Source organism: Vulpes vulpes, chromosome 1 (assembly GCF_048418805.1).
Source record: "Vulpes vulpes isolate BD-2025 chromosome 1, VulVul3, whole genome shotgun sequence".
Taxonomy (NCBI): Eukaryota; Metazoa; Chordata; class Mammalia; order Carnivora; family Canidae; genus Vulpes; species Vulpes vulpes.
This window is the reverse complement of record NC_132780.1, coordinates 36,658,568-36,675,137: the sequence shown is the minus strand read 5'-3', so window position 1 is coordinate 36,675,137 and position 16,570 is coordinate 36,658,568. Positions and strand designations below refer to the sequence as shown.

Here is a 16,570-nt window from a genome sequence, read left to right as displayed (position 1 = left end):
TTAAAAACATTGTGCCACTTTTGGCTATTGACCTTAGGCAAAATGACCTCTGTCTCTTTGCTTCAGTTTCTTCATCTGTAAAATGGGGAACATATTTGTGTCATAAGATTATGAAGATTTAAATGAGTTAATGTGTGTAAAGTAATTTGAACATGACTTGATATATGTATGGTAAGCACTCCAATGATAGCAGTATTCAAACATCACAGTATTTCTATTCTAGGAAATCAAGCCTGAGCTGTGTGTGTGTGGAATTGATCATTCTAAAGATAAGGCAGAAGGTTTATAACTCCAATATCTGATAGTTGAATTAGTACAATGTGCTAGACTTTGGGCTGATGGCTGATGAAGATACAGCATCTGCTTATGAAGACCTTTAGTCTATTTTATAGGGTAACTGCTATTGGATTTGCTAACACGTTTAGGCTGCTGAAATGAATTATCTTTGACTTGCAGGAGGACATTGACAAAGCAGTGAAGGCCGCAAGACAGGCTTTTCAGATCGGCTCTCCATGGCGCACTATGAATGCTTCAGAGAGGGGGCGGCTAATATACAAGTTGGCTGACTTAATTGAAAGAGATCGTCTTCTCCTGGCAGTGAGTATGAACCAAACTGGGCAGATAGCGAGATCTCTAGAAAGCATTCATTGTTTGGATTGGCAAGTTGCTTTGGTTTTAGTGATCACTTCATGCTCTCTACAAACAAAACTAAAAGATTTATACCAGTTCCCATATAGAAATTTTACCATTGATTTTATTCTCAAGTAGTAATTTGCATGCTGGTCTGGATAATGTTGATTTCTATTCCTATATTAGATTCTTCTACAGGCTAAACCTTGGCAAACCTCAAGTTAAACCAACTTAGATGAATTTCTTTTCTTTATTCTAGAATTTCTTAGAGTCTTTAACAAGGTCACATGCAGTGAATATCCTAGAATAATATACTGGGTTTCTCCAACTTAGCTGCCCACCGAACTCTTTTTTTTTTTTTGTAGAAAATCACATAGAACTTGTCAAAGGTGCCTAAAATATTTCTGAAAAATAAACTTATTTCTCTTCAATCTAGCCCACTAAGAAACTTAATGAATGGTTGCTTTCCCCTCCTGCTTTTCCCCTCCTGAAATGTATGTGCTCATAGTGGTCTGGATTAAATTTTTTTTTAGATTATTTATTTATTTATTCATGAGAGACACACACAGAGAGAGAGGCAGAGACACAGGCTGAGGGAGAAGCAGGTTCCATGCAAGGAGCCCGATATGGGACTCGATCCCAGAGTCCAGGATCACGCCCTGGGCTGAAGGCAGGTGCTGAACCCCTGAGCCACCCAGGGATCCCTAGTGGTCTGGATTAAATGAGGTTTTTTTTTACAGGTGAAAAAGGTGAAAAATAAAGAAAAAAATCCAATTATTTGTGTGTTCATAAAAACTGTATTTTTATGCATATTGCTTTAAAAAAAACATTTTGGCAGTTAGATGAGTCAGCAAGTAAAGTGAGTGGGGTGTTTCCTTGTTTTCTTTTCCATTAAGCATTATAGTGAAGCCAATTGAAAACAAACCAAGATCAAGTTTCAGAGCAAATTTTTATTACCTTTAGAATCTTATACTGGCAGTAACAAAGAAGCCTATATAAATATTTTTAATTCAATATTAGCAATTATAGTTAATCAAAAAACTATTTATTATCCAAAAGTTCAGCATGATTCAAAGTGTGCAAAAATATGGAGTTAGAAGTTATACACAATAAAATTACATTAACCAAAATGTCCTGTAGGAAGAAAGCAGAATTTGCCAAAACTTGGCTTCTCTTATTTAGCTACTCTGTGGATTATAGAGTGCTCACTGCCTCTGTCAGCGTAAGATCCTAAGATGGAAAAAAGAACAGGCACACAAAAATCATGTTCGATTAAATTTTGAGATGGCATGCAGCGTAATGCAGAGACATAAAATTGTATAACAAAGGAGGAATGGTTTTAGCAGGACAGGAGGTCCCAAAGGGCTCTTAGAGTTCCTGCTGAAGGAAAGGAGGAAGATAAACAAGATCATCTGATAGATGGTTAGAACACTAGACCAGAAAATGTTGCACTTTACAACCTGATCATTTGAACAACAATTATGGTAAGAGTGGCAAAACTGTGAGTTGCACAATGACAAGCTCTACTGAAGAAAACTCATGAACAAAAGATGCAGAGGTCACTGAAGTTTATGTAAGTTGATTGGTTGTATCCAGGTGGAATGTAAAAATTAAAAATGATCATTGAGGCACCATTAATAGCAAACACTAAATTTATACAATAAGTGAAATTTTGTTGGAGCTCTGATCTGACTAAGGAAACAGTGCCACTTACCCGCACCAACCATGTATCTACCAAATTGGGACCAGTTCCTAGAAAGCTGTCCAGCTGGGGGACATTCAGAATGAGATATAAGGAATGCTACGGTTTAGAAACCAGAATCTTATGGCCCTTTATGTCCGGATCTTGTTATGTGACCTTAAGCAAGCCTAAGTGAGTCATTTTAACTACTTTTTTAATTTTTATTTTTTTACCTCCTTTGTAGAAAGAAAAGATTAGACAAGATGGCTTACAGGATTTCTTCTATTTCCAAAGTTCTCTAGCACATGATTATTCAAAATTTTAAAACTCTCTATTTTTTAATATAAAATGTTTATGAAAGTTTACATTGGAGGTTTGATTTCCTTTTCAGACAATGGAGTCAATAAATGGTGGAAAACTCTTCTCCAATTCGTATACATTGGATCTGGGAGGCTGCGTAGCAACATTACGCTACTGTGCAGGGTGGGCTGACAAGATACATGGACGCACAATACCCGTTGGTGAGCAGCTTTGAGAAACCACAAGGGGGGAGGGTAGGCATCAAGAAGATCACTGTAAAGCTGAATTATTCCAAACTCTCCCGTTTAAAGATGTCACCCAAAAAGGCAGACTGATTTTTCTCCTTGACTTTGAGGCAATGCAGCTCCGAATCTGGAAGTTCTGCTACGATTTATCAAATGGTTTCTTAAAAATTGTTTCGGCACAATCATGCTGAAGATACCTAGAAAATATAAAAGGAAAATATAAAAGGAAGATACCTAAAAAAATATAAAAGGAAAATATAAAAAATATTCTTCTGCCCACAGTTACTGAATCAGGGCAATCGTCTCTCTGACCGCCCACACTTTTCAAAGTGGGCCACGAACTATTTCCTTTGTATTCCAGTAGTGAAATTTATACTCTTTCTATAATGTAATTATTTAAATATCTTTGTGTGTTCCAGTGTGAGTTAGGTATGGTTGTCTGTGCCTGGTCTAACTCAGTAGAGTTACAGTAGATGAATTAAACAAACCAAATTCACACTAATTTATTTCAAATAGCTTCAAAGCAAGATGAGACTGTGTTTACAGCCCAATTTAAGAATTTGTCTGACGAAATTGTGTGTGTATGTGTTTTAGTAGAGGATGTATATGATGGGAGAGGAATATAAAAAATGCATCAATTTAGAAAACATTAAAAAAAAAATTTAGAAAACATTATGGGTAGAATTTAATTCATATAAACTTCCTGGCTAAGGGACTGTAACGCCCTCCAGTACTGGCCTTGATGGGCATTTTCAATCTACTGAGAATATCCAGCAGGTTAGCAATAACCAGGAATTAAAAGGGGGGAGTGAGAACATGGTAATAAGAAACGTGGCTATTTTAGAAAATCTTGCTTTACCCTTTAACAAAATGGAAGAAACTATTTTAAGTACAAATAGACCTGATAAAAAGCTTTATTGCTATGATAGCCAAGAAGCTTTTGTGGGAAATAGAACAGAATAAAAAGCACAGTGTAACCTCAGGATGACCACATCAAACTTTGAGGCGTATGAATCAATCAAACCCAGATTGCAAAGCAATGTCTTTTACTTCTGGCATTTTGTTGCTGTTGTTGTTAAGGTATTTGCTTTATTGGTCAGTAGGCTTGTCGGGAGATATTTTTAATTCTATTTTTTTCTAATTTTGTTATATTTTTACTTCAATAAAAATTCTACCATTACTAATAGAACTTAGAACTGTCAGAAATAGGACTCTAACAGTTATTGCCTTAGGCACACACTTTGTACCTTTTTCCTTAAGAAAGTAAACTTTGAGAATGAAGATGATTTAGAAAGTGGCTCTTCTACATTATGAAAGATAGAATTATATATATTGTAGATACATTCCGGTGTTGCATCTTTGCCTTGATCTACATCAATTTTATGGTTCCTCTCATTTCAAATTACTATTTTAGGACTCAATTTTTCATTTTGTAAGTGGCTGGAGATATTTTTTTTTAATTTCTTTATTTTTTGTTTTTAGTTATTGTCTACACCTTCCTCTAACATCAACCCAAATGACCATTCCATGAACATCAAGCATATTTGTCCACAAATGATTGTGTGTTTTATTTTCCAGATGGAAACTTTTTCGGTTATACAAGACATGAGCCTATTGGAGTATGTGGCCAAATCATTCCTGTAAGTTGGTCTTCTATATCATTTTTGGTCTTAAGAAAGAAAGAAAGAATGAATTACAATTCTATTTCATTTGGTAAAGAAGTTTTCTCTGACACAAATGGATTCTTAGATATTTGCTAAATGTACAGAAAATGTAGTAACTGATGAGCTGAGGTCTTGTGACTGAACGTTTTTAATATATATATATGTATATATGACTACCTCATATCTATATTGTGGCATATCACTTGAGTGTGTTTTGATATTATAGCATTGACCTATCTTAACCTTTTTTTCTATGGTTTGTTTTTTAAAAAGCTGTGTTTTATATTCCTTTTAAGACCCATGCTTCACATGTATATAGCATAACAGTCATCACTGGCTCCTCTGCTTCAGGACACTATTTGAGTGAAGCAGTATGTCCTACTATTCCCCAACCCTTTTCATCTCCTCATTGAGAAGAAGAGTATCAACCAGAGTGTTCAAATCCTAAGTGCATTTTTAAAACTAAAATGGAAGAAAATGTTGGAGTACCATATGGAATATATCCTACATTTAGTAGTATTTTTAAGCAGAATCATGAAGGTTTTCTTTTAAACCCAACAAGTAGGAGACAAAATGATTCACCAACATATTCAAAGACACCAAATAAAAAGACGGGAAAGTGTTCTGAAGCGTTTGGATAAGAAAGTGGCAATGACTTATCTTTTGCTTCAGGGCGATTGGAATGCATCCCTATCCACATTGTGAATGAAACTCTTCATTAGTTTAAAAAAAATCTCAATAAAATTAATAAAAACTACACAATCCTGAGGACTAATAGTTGTTAATATTTATTGCATGCCTATGATAAACCCGTCACTCTGTTAAGCCTTTGGCCCACTTTCTTGGAGAATCCTCAAGATAACCTTTTGAAGTAGAGAGGATTTTTATCAGCACTTACAGATGATGAAATCATGCACAGAAAGCATGTTACTTATCTGACCTCACTGGGCCGGTCAGTGATTGAGCTGAGATTTGAACCAAGTTCTTAGCCACCAGCTCCTAGACTTTTTGTGTTTTAATAAGGCTTGATTTTTTAAAGCATGTGGTGATTTTTTTTTTCCTCCAGTAGATGAAGAACTCAAAATAACACCTGATAAAATTCTGTGGCTCCTCCACTCCTGTCCTATATCTAATTTATTTGGAGCTTTTTATGAGTTGCTTTTAGCGATGAACTTAATTTGAATGTACCAGTTGATTACACAAAACTACCACAATTATTATTTCACATCTCTAGGTAGTGTATAATGTAGAAGTTAGATTAGCAAATGTGGCTTTCAGCAACACAAAGAATCTATTGTTTTATATTGCTTTCTAGTGGAATTTCCCGTTGTTCATGTTCATTTGGAAGATAGGGCCTGCCCTTTGCTGTGGAAATACGGTGGTGGTCAAACCTGCAGAGCAAACTCCTCTCACTGCTCTTCATGTGGCATCTTTAATACAAGAGGTGAGTTTCCCAAATCAAAATATGCACAAGAACCCAGGAGTCCTCCTTTACAATATGAAGACCTCACTTGGTGCTACTGTGAACGACCTGCCAATGGCTCCTGTCCAGATGAGGACACATTTAATATGGGTGCCGGCTGAGATTTCTGGCAGTCAGCCCAAATGAACCTCTGCCCAACCGGAGACAGGAAGCCAGATTCAAAGGCTTCATGGCAAACAGTCACCTTGTGATCACTTTTATTTTGTTTCTTTAGTTTAACTCATGAATGCAAATGCATGTTGAAATTGATGCATCTTTCTTTCAAATGTGGAAATGAAAGTTGGTTTATAACTGGCGCTGATGAAACAGTTTTTTTTTTAAATGACTCCATCCAAAGATTGGAATCTTCTGTGCCAACATGCTTACGCATCACATGGGGCCACATAGTTTTTAAACATATATATATCCACGAGGGGACATGTTTATATTCTGTTTTCTATTATGGTTGCCTCTGCATTTACCTTCTTACTTAAAAACAAAACAAAACAAAAAAAAAACACATGAAATTTATTTTCATCAACTATCCAGATAGTGTTAATATCTTTTTCTCACAATTTATCACCCTTTGTCCTTTATATCTTTCCAGCCACTTAAAAACCAAGCTTTAGTTACTAGAAACTTAAATTAAAGAAATCTGAACCTAACTCTTAAAACTATTCTTCACTTCAAATTTTATCTTATTTTTTTATTTTATTTTATTTTATTTTATTTTATTTTATTTTATTTTAAGATTTTATTTATTTGTTCATGAGAAACCCATAGAGAGAAAGAGAGAGAGAGAGAGAGAGAGAGAGGCAGAGACACAGGCCAAGGGAGAAGCAGGCTCCATGCAGGGAGCCTGACATGGGACTCGATCCCGGGTCTCCAGGATCACACCCTGGGCTGAAGGCAGCTGCTAAACTGCCGAGCCACCCGGGGTGCCCTTAACTTCAAATTTTAAAAAAAGTCCAAAGAGATGTTAAAATGGGGGCATTTTGATGCCAATAACCTGAAATGTGAATGTACCCATCTCAAGCACACACTGTTTTCTTCCTAATAATTCTTTAACCAGGAATGAAATCAATCTGTGAAGATTAATCACACAGGAGAGGACAGTTCTTATCTGATGTTTTACTGATTAGATATTGCCAGTAGGAATTTGCAACCTAGTTGGTATGCCCAAAGAAGCAATAGGTAGACACTAAAAATGCAAGATCCTTTTAGCTTCCTGGTTTTGCTGGTAGGGTACTAAATGCATTGCTTTCCTTCTATGTGAGTAATTGACCTAGCTTTTCTACCTACACTATATTTTTGAGTCACTATTATGAAATTTGAGGCAGCCATCACTGGAGCAACAATCCGTAAAAGTCAAACATGGACTTACCCGAGGAGAGAGTCTTCCCCAGTAATGTAACTCTGGAGGTTATTTTAAGTGGCCTAAGAAATGAAATAAGAATAATAATAGCACTTACATGAATCTTTCTTGGTAGAGAAACTCATAAGCTTAGCATAGAGAGGCGGCTTTGAATTTAGACTCTCCTCTTTTTATCATAGAATTAATCCTCAGTTCTGTCCTAATGATTTTGCTTTTTATCCTTAGGCAGGTTTCCCTCCCGGAGTAGTGAACATCGTCCCTGGGTATGGGCCTACTGCTGGGGCTGCCATTTCTTCCCACATGGATATAGACAAAGTGGCCTTCACCGGATCTACAGAGGTAACATCAGTTATTCAGGCCTGGCGTGAAGAATGTTTGCATCTCCAGGTGTCAGAAGCATGTTCTATGTCACTGTTTGTAGGCCAACATTTCTTTAAAACAAAAATTCTTTTTAATGATTTATTCCTTAATCAAGTCTTTGTGCATGTTTACAGAACAGAAGCAGACACAGTGGAGATGAAGCGGAGTACCTGTCACAAACTTGGCCTGCACAAAACTGTTTTTAGTGTGTTCATTGCTTTACCTGACAAGAAATATAGCCGACTAGACCCTGTCGTCTGATTAGTACAGTTTATGATAGAAAATCTACATCAGGCCCCAGTGATTTGTATGAATGAATGTAATTTTAGACTGTAGATTATAGAAATTAAATAGCAGAGCATCACCTTTAGTTCCTTATTTGGGATTCTGTCTTTCCTGATTATTCTGAAAGAGAGCCAACAACTCAGCTAGCTTCCTGAGTGTTATTGCTGGCTTAACCTAACTTTTATGCCTCTCTGGCTCCAGCTTGACTTTCCAGAGGGTTAAAGAACAGGGTCTCAGCCATGAACACTGCAAGAAGAGGCAAGAGGGGGAGGTAGAGTAAGCTGCCTGGAAAGTGGAGTTTGGGAGAATGGGTTCCCATCTATTGAGATGATTTTCAACTGCAAGCAAAAGAAAGTGGTAAAATCATACTATATTAAGGAAAAAACAATTCAAGTCATTCTATTGGATTATGTGACATTGTGAGATATGCAGTGAAACCTCTTACTGGTATACAGTGTAAAGGATGAAGAATGAGAAGAGCCCCTTCTTATAAAGCTGCTGTTACAAATAAGACAAGATAGGAAGTGATAAGATACTAAGATCTGTACAAACTGCTGTAAGGGCCTTCACAGGAAGGGATGATTATGTCTACATGAGTGCTAGAACTTGCTCTGAATTTTGAAGAGTGGCTACTTTTTTAACTCCTCAGAGATTGAGAAGAAGAACATTCTAGATAATGAGAAGATGCTAATTTGATTATTCCATACTCCTGATTAGCCACTCCAATATAAAGAAACATTTACATAAAGAACTAAAATGGTAGAAAATCAAATTTTAGTTTTCTTAATCTTTTTAAAACTAGATAAATACAAAAATGCTTTTTTATGTTTCATAAACACAGAAGAGAAAAAGTTTACATTATATAAACCCCTAATTGAGGTAGGAGAAAGTGAATCCTGCATTCAGGATCCTGTGGACAAAACAACTGGAAATGAGACATGGCAATAATTTAAAAAATGGTGAAGTCATAGATCAGAATTATAGCAGAGGAGGTAAAGACACAAATGCCACAGTCTAGCATTCTAGACCTTCTCCAGTAGGGACTCCATGCACATTTCCTGATCTAGATCCCATGCCCACTCATTCTCCAGCTCATATGGACCAGGGGCTACTGTCCCCGATCCCGTCTCTAGAATCACTGGCTATTTGTCATGGCCCATCCCTGGGTCCCTACAGTGCTTTGGGGTACTTTACCTGCTAAAAATAGGAAAACTCTGAAATTAAAAGACTTGGAAACATCTGGGTTCAAATTTTGACTCTATCCTTTTAAGCAATGTGTCTTCTAAAAGTTAAGTATCATTGCTACATTTGCATTTCTCACTTATAAATGGGAATAATAATATCTGCCTTATTGTACAGAATAAAATTGAGTAAGCTAAAAAAATTGAGTGAGCTAATGAATAGTAAAATATTGAGCACCCAATAGGATACTCAAATGTATCTTTTCATTCCTCCAGGCTTTTACTTACTCATGGCCACACCTACTATAATATGGCTTCCACTACGTGTTACCTCTATGGCTTTCTCTGCAGTTCCAGGATCATCCTGAATTTTAAAACCCCCTCTGAGTCCCCAGTTATCCATGATATAGAATTATGATAGCACATGCCCATTGCTTTGTCATGTATCTCATCTTTGATGACTATCCTCAAAGACTATCTTATTCATTGTTATCTGCAGAAACCAGTACAGTAACTACTACAGTAACTACTTCTGAATAGGTATTAAACAATTACATCTTTCTGGACTCTCTTTTCGCTTCAGGTTTGTTGGTTGGTAGGTAGTAGGAAACTTGCCAGATGCCATGAAAGAGGCAAACAATAGATTATATCTTTTGTGGTCATAATAGAAATGACCCTCTTCCTAAAAATACTGGCAAGGTAAGAACTTTTTTTAAGGTAAGAATTTTAATGTCCCATTAGATTCATTTAAAACAGAAGAAAACAAAACAAAACAAAAACCAGAATCTAGTTCACATTGTGCACGAACGAGGTGATTAGGTTAGACCATTTTCATGAGGACTTTCTACTTCTGCCCCACATGGCAATGCCACAACATCATGGAACTTATTGCTTACCATAGTCTTGAATGTTATTCTCTTTCTTCATTGCAGACTTAAGAAAAATTATGAACCTTTATTTTTTTCCAAGTAAGGGAACAAAATCATGGGACAAAATCGATGTTTCCTTGTTTTGACTTCAACTAGACCTTTGGGAAAACTCAGATCAACCTTTTATTTGCCATGGAAACTTGTGCTAAGCAAAAGTGTAACCTTCCTCCCTTATTCATACTTCTGGCCATTCTTCATTCAAGTTCTTTTGATATCTGTAGCATTTAGAAAAATATCTCTGATCTTATTCCCTTCCCTGAGACAAAAATTATCTACTTTAATAAAGTTTTTCCAGTAAGTATTTCTAAGTTAAGAAAAAAAAATCTGCTGAAAGAACTTGGAGAATTCAAAGGGGGAAAATAAAAGAATATTATGTAGGAAATAAAAAAAAATTCTTAATCATCTTAAGTGAAAATTTAATAAGAAGTGGAAGGAAAATGATATGTGAGAAAAATTTCAGACAGGATATCCCCACAGCAAGTCTACTTTTAGTTTCTTTTTATTAACCTATATTACAGGATTTTATTTAGCACGTGACATCTTAAAGATAAAAAGATTGGCAGATTAATTATTACCCTGCCCTATAAGGCACAGCAATAGTCAATTCAATAAACCACATAAAATTCAAACAGATGCACAGCAAGCATCTACTTTTCTTTTGTTCAGTTGGGATAGAAGGTTTTTTATTAAAATCTGATGTGTCAAGTAGGGGAAAAAAACAGAAGCAAGATAAAATGAATCCTCTTTCAAAAAGAAAAGCAAAGATCATTTAATACATTAGGACTTCAATAAAAATAGTAAAAAGGAAATAGTTATAAAGCAGGCCAGATTTTAGAGATGGAAAAATAAAACAACTACAGAAAATAATCTTGATGGGATGTGAGCCACAAAGAAAAAAATGAAAACAATGTCTTTCTCTGAAGAGAGGCAAGTAGCATTAAAGGAGAAACCAGAACCGTAGGATTCCAGCTAACTGAAGTAGCAGCACAGAGCACAGATCCAATTTCTTTTTTCTAGTTCCATGGTTCAAAGTTGTGGAGGGAGAGAGGAAGGGAGGAAGGGAGGAGGGAGGTAGGGAGAAAGAGAGAGAAAGAGAGAGAGACCTGTCAGTCAATCTGTTGTTAACAAACCCTACTGTGACAGGCAATGCTAACTTTCCAATGATAGGACTTTATGACCACCACCAAGGAGGTGATATCTGTTTGGGAAATTGATGTGTATAGACATAATACAATCTGAGGGAGACTCTGAAACAATCTCCTTGAGTGTTCTTGGGAGATCATAAGTGGGAAAAAGGCCCATGTCTGCCTAGAGTCAACAGAGTAGGCTTCAAAGAAGAGTTCACATATGAGCTGGACCCCAAGGATGGATGGGACCTGGTCACCCAACCAGGTCAGGGTGAGCATATAATGAGAAAGAGAGTTGAGATTTAAGGAGTGAAAATGCCAGTTTGGATAGAGTTCTCTGGATTTCAGTAGAGGGATGAAACGTCAAGTAGACAAGTTATGTGGTTGGATCGTGATATGTCCAGTTTATCAGTAGAAGGATGAAGTTCTTTTTTTTTTTTTGAAAGATGAAGTTCTGATTAAAATGAAAAATACCTCCTGTCCAGTCATGTACATCAAGATCAGCTGTCATCTTCTATGTATCTGTTCTCGTGAATGTTTTTCTGATTCATCATGTTTGTGCTCGGATGAAGGAGTCTTTGATATTTGAAGGCACCAAATCTTGAAAAATGCTATTTAATGTTTTTCCCTAATGAAACTTAATTATGGCACAAACCTCATATAAATTTAAAATGCTAAATAAACCGCCTTCATGAGAACAGATTAAGCCTCTTCCTTTGTAATGCTCCATTACAGGTTGGCAAAATGATCAAAGAAGCTGCCGGGAAAAGCAATCTGAAGAGGGTGACCCTGGAGCTTGGTGGAAAGAGCCCCTTCATTGTGTTTGCTGACTCCGACTGTGAGTGAAAGCCACTCTTAACTTTTCACCCCTCATCTTAGTGTCTGGTAATGCCTGACGGACGGTAACCTTGAAGTTTATAAAAGGGTTTGCTTCTAACTTCAAAATGTAAGGCATTAATCAGGACCTAGAATTACTCTTGAAAATCTCTCGAACTGTCCTAAAGTGTAACACCTAGATAAGTCTAACACTAGACACTCTTTATTCCTGGTTTGGAATACATTACTATTTTCACAGCTGAACTCTAGGCAGCTGTTTTGTACTTAGGAGTCATGATGTATTTTTTTTAATTCCATGCCTTTATATGTTAACATTGGATTAAGCATGGTGACATACCCTCAGTTATGTTGGACCAGGACCAACTAGAGAGATGGCTAATTTCACATTTTGTCATTTCCCTTCGTTCTGGGTCATGCACACATTAAATGAAATGACCAGAAGAGAGTGACACTTAGCATTTAAGGAATTTCTCTCTCTTCTTTTTTTTTTTCCTGGCAAGTGTGATTAAATTTACATATATTCCATCTATAATTATCATGTGACTCCACTATACGATATCCCAGGTTCATTCTGATTATATTATTGAATAGAATCCCACAATTATTTTCTAAATGGGAGTCAGTGAGCAGAAATAGATTGTCAAGCATTCATGTAGCTCTTTGACAGCTGCAGTATGAGGCAATAAACAAAAATGGCTGAATGTGATCTTAGCTGAAGCTTTTCAGAACACACTGGCTTATTATATAGTCTACAAATATGGTAAGAGTCCTGATTTTTTACCAAACCTTTCTAGAAACTGTTTCCACTACAACTTAAGTAGATGTAGTTAATTCACAAAGTAAATATAACAATACTCGAGTGCTATGATGTTGAATTAATTCTTCAACATTTAAAAAATTAAAATGCAGAGAAACCTTTCTTTAGGTTGTTTAGGATTTAGTAATGACACAACCTGTTTCTCCCTTTCAAGCCCCATTCCACCATCTCAAATGCACAGATAAGAAGAGTTTATAGGCATCTATGAAATAATATGGTATATTTTAAATAAAGTTGGAAAATGTTTTTCCTGGAACAGGGCTGTTAAGGTGGGTGAGTGATTTTGAATATTAATTTTTTTCAGAAATACCACATTTCCTATTGATTAGGGTGTCTGAAATTGTTTTTAAATTATTCAATGCACTAGATAGTTCAGATTTTCTTTGTCGTTTTGTTAAAATCTAAGGCCTGAGATATTCATAGTCATCTAATTATGAACAGAGATATTTATATCTCTCAGAGATATTTATAAAAATCATTTGCAGGGATGCCTGGGTGGTTCTGTCAGTTAAGCTCTGACTCTTGGTTTCACCTGAGGGCATGATCTCAGGGTCCTGGGATCGAGCTCCACATTGGGCTCCATGCTCGGGAGGAAGTCTGCTTGAGATTCTCTCTCTCTGCCCCTCGCCCCCATGTTTGCATGTTGTCTCTCTCTCTCTCTCTCTCTCTCTCTCTCTCTCTCTTTCGCTCAAATAAGTAAACAAATCCAAAAAAAATCATTTGCAGTAGGCTAGGATCTTATGACACTCTCTATATTCTTGGTTGTGTATATTAATTTTTTCAGAGTCTATATTTGTGGTTGTCATTTCTATATCAAAGAATAAGAATGGTTAATTTGTCACCTGACTGATAAGAAGTGGGATGTATTGAATCTATGTCTGACTATGCAGCTCATAATTTTCTTATGCCATCATATTGCCTCTGAAAGATACGTATAAAAATATATAATCTTTAGAAAATATCTCTTCCTCAATGTGAATACCTTCTTTGCAGTGGACAGTGCTGTTGAAGTTGCACACCAGGCGTTATTCTATCACCAAGGCCAGTGCTGTATAGCTGCATCCAGGCTTTTTGTGGAAGAATCAATTTACGATGAATTTGTTCGGAGGAGTGTTGAACGGGCTAAAAAGTATGTTCTTGGAAACCCTCTGACCCCAGGAGTCAGTCAAGGCCCACAAGTGAGTATATAATAGAAGGAATAGCATTCACAGGGCACAAGAATAAGGTTCCTCTCTAAGTTTACTTTTTTATTGAATAAGTCTATTTCCTTACCACAGATCTTCCTCGGTGACAATACTGTGTCAGTTTGGTACTTCAAAAAAAAAAAAATGTATCTAACTCCCAGTGTTAAAGAAAGCATCCTGATTTTGTGTTGCCTGCTCTTCATGTCCTGAAACAGTTTAAGAGAGGTACCTGGTGGCTCAGTGGTTGAGTGTCTGCCTTTGGCTCAGGTCTTGATCCCGGGGACCTGGGATTGAGCTGTCTCTGCCTCTCTTTCTGTGTCTCTCATGAATAAATAAATAAAATCTTAAAAAAATAAAGAAACAGTTTAAGAAGCATGTTGGCAATTAAAGATGTGATGAGAAACAACAAACACTATAAATTTCTTGTTTCCTTAAGCTATATACCTCTTAATTCCTGTATGTGGTTTCTATCCACTTGGAAGTTCAGATAGAATCCTATCATTTATTTTTCCCTCAAGATCAGTCCTTTGTCTTAGCTTCCAGCCATAGATGGGAGCAGCTAGCATATCTCTACATTCTCTCTGGTCTTCAGACACTCTGATGGGCCTTCTAATGGTGGCCCAAGTGTCCTAGAAGGTCATGAGTTCCTGCCTTTGTGGCAAACTTCTTATTTTAGGTGAGAAAGGCCAGTTATTCCCTAAGGTTTTCATTTTCTTCTGTCCTCTTAGAGCCAGTATCAATAAGAGTGTCCTTCTCTTGCCCAAAGTCTACCTTTGCATCTTCCTTACTTCATTGTTTGTTATGCAAGCTCCTCAATCTTTGGTTCTGAGTTTACTCCAGGCCTCCGGGATCCTGATCTAGAGCAGTGGTTCTCAACTGGAACAGTTTCGCCCCTCACTAAGGAAACATTTGACATTTTTAGTTGTCTCAACTAGGGTAGTTGAGAGGGGGTGGTTCTACTGGCATCTAATGGAGGGTAGAGGCCAGAGATGCTATTAAACATCTTACAATGCACAGCAGAGCTCCACAACTAAGAGTTATTGGCCACAAAATGCCAATCCTTTCCTAGAGTGTAGATGTTAAGCTTAGAGGCTTTATTCTTTCACACTAAAATTTATACACTGTTCCATGCTGTTGATTTGAAGCAAACCCTATTCTTAACATAGTCACTAAGCCAAAAATACATTTTATCAACCAAAATGTATTCAACACTACTATGAGCTAAACCCTGGGATAAGAACCTGGCAATGCCAAAAGGAACAAGGAGGATATGCTACTGACCTCATGAGTTTACTGCCTGGAAGTGTTATAAGGCTGTCCTGGGATTTTCTGCTCATGCCAAGAGAGCCATGTAGGAAAATCTTAGGATTAAAGCCTAAAAACCCTAAAATAACTCAGCTGACAAATGAAGTAATACATTGTTTTATCTTAATCACACTATATTTTGTTTTTATCCTTGAATTAATGAGTACATAGAAGTAGTTGCTAATTTTCCTCCTATTGAGTAGCTTTTCAAATGGATGCCAAGACATATTATACATTTTGATTTTGACATGGTCTCCAATTTTAAAAAAGGATGGAATTCTAAGATTTTCAGTTGTGATTATTTCTTTCTTTAAATAACTACCTATTTATGTAAAAGTAAAGCATTTTCCCCATTTGATGTATCTATAGATAAATTGATAGGTAAATAGATAGATAGATAGATAGATAGATAGATAGATAGATAGATAGATGATAGATAGATAGATAGATAGATAGATCTGAAGAGGATCAAGGAGGAGGAGAAGAAGTGAAGGGAATAGAATATCCAAGATACTTAATATTAAACATTATTGGGTGATACTTTTTCCACTAGAGGATCTGTACCATTCAGCTAGAGAGACTCAAGAATTGACTTAGAATACCTCATTATTCATAAGAGAAGGGAGTTAAAATAGACTTTAAGAAAATTTCTATTCATAGAATTCTTAAGTAAACAGTGATCTAACTGCTTAATTTAAGACTTTAATCTGTATAACTGAATAGATTTTCATCACACATTGTACTGAGTAAGTACAATAAATAGATATTTGAGAAGTAAGACTGAAAGGCCCTTGGGGCCTCTTTACCCTTAAAAATATCTGTTGTTATATGATGAGCTTAATGGAAAGAGACATTTATGCACTAAGCATATTTTATATGTATATAAATAAATGTTAATACATGTTTCATATATATATTATATATAATTTATATAGAATGTATTTAAATTTCTTCATTGGTAAAGTGATTTTCCAATTGGATTCCATAGACCAAAGTATGCATTCTTAAAAACCTGGAAAAAATCAGTATTTTCATTTGAAAAAGAAATAAGGAGACCCACATCAAATGTTACAACATTATCAGCAGAAGTTGCATCTTGTCTCAATGCAGAGAGATGGACTTTCAAAATAGAAGTTGGATTTAAAATCTAATCTCCCTGAGGCTCTGTGTTCTCATTTGTAAACCGGA

At 36.2% G+C, this 16,570-nt stretch overlaps 1 protein-coding gene across 1 annotated transcript in view; it reads left to right on the top strand.

The window, feature by feature from the left end:
• Positions 1 to 16,570, top strand: part of ALDH1A1 (aldehyde dehydrogenase 1 family member A1) — a 55,325-nt gene that overhangs the window by 20,863 nt on the left and 17,892 nt on the right. The window contains exons 3-9 of the mRNA XM_026001549.2: positions 457 to 597; positions 2,703 to 2,832; positions 4,435 to 4,496; positions 5,836 to 5,964; positions 7,583 to 7,696; positions 11,975 to 12,077; positions 13,887 to 14,071. Of these exons, the coding sequence (XP_025857334.1) occupies positions 457 to 597; positions 2,703 to 2,832; positions 4,435 to 4,496; positions 5,836 to 5,964; positions 7,583 to 7,696; positions 11,975 to 12,077; positions 13,887 to 14,071 (864 nt within the window). The remainder of the gene's footprint in view (positions 1 to 456; positions 598 to 2,702; positions 2,833 to 4,434; positions 4,497 to 5,835; positions 5,965 to 7,582; positions 7,697 to 11,974; positions 12,078 to 13,886; positions 14,072 to 16,570) is intronic.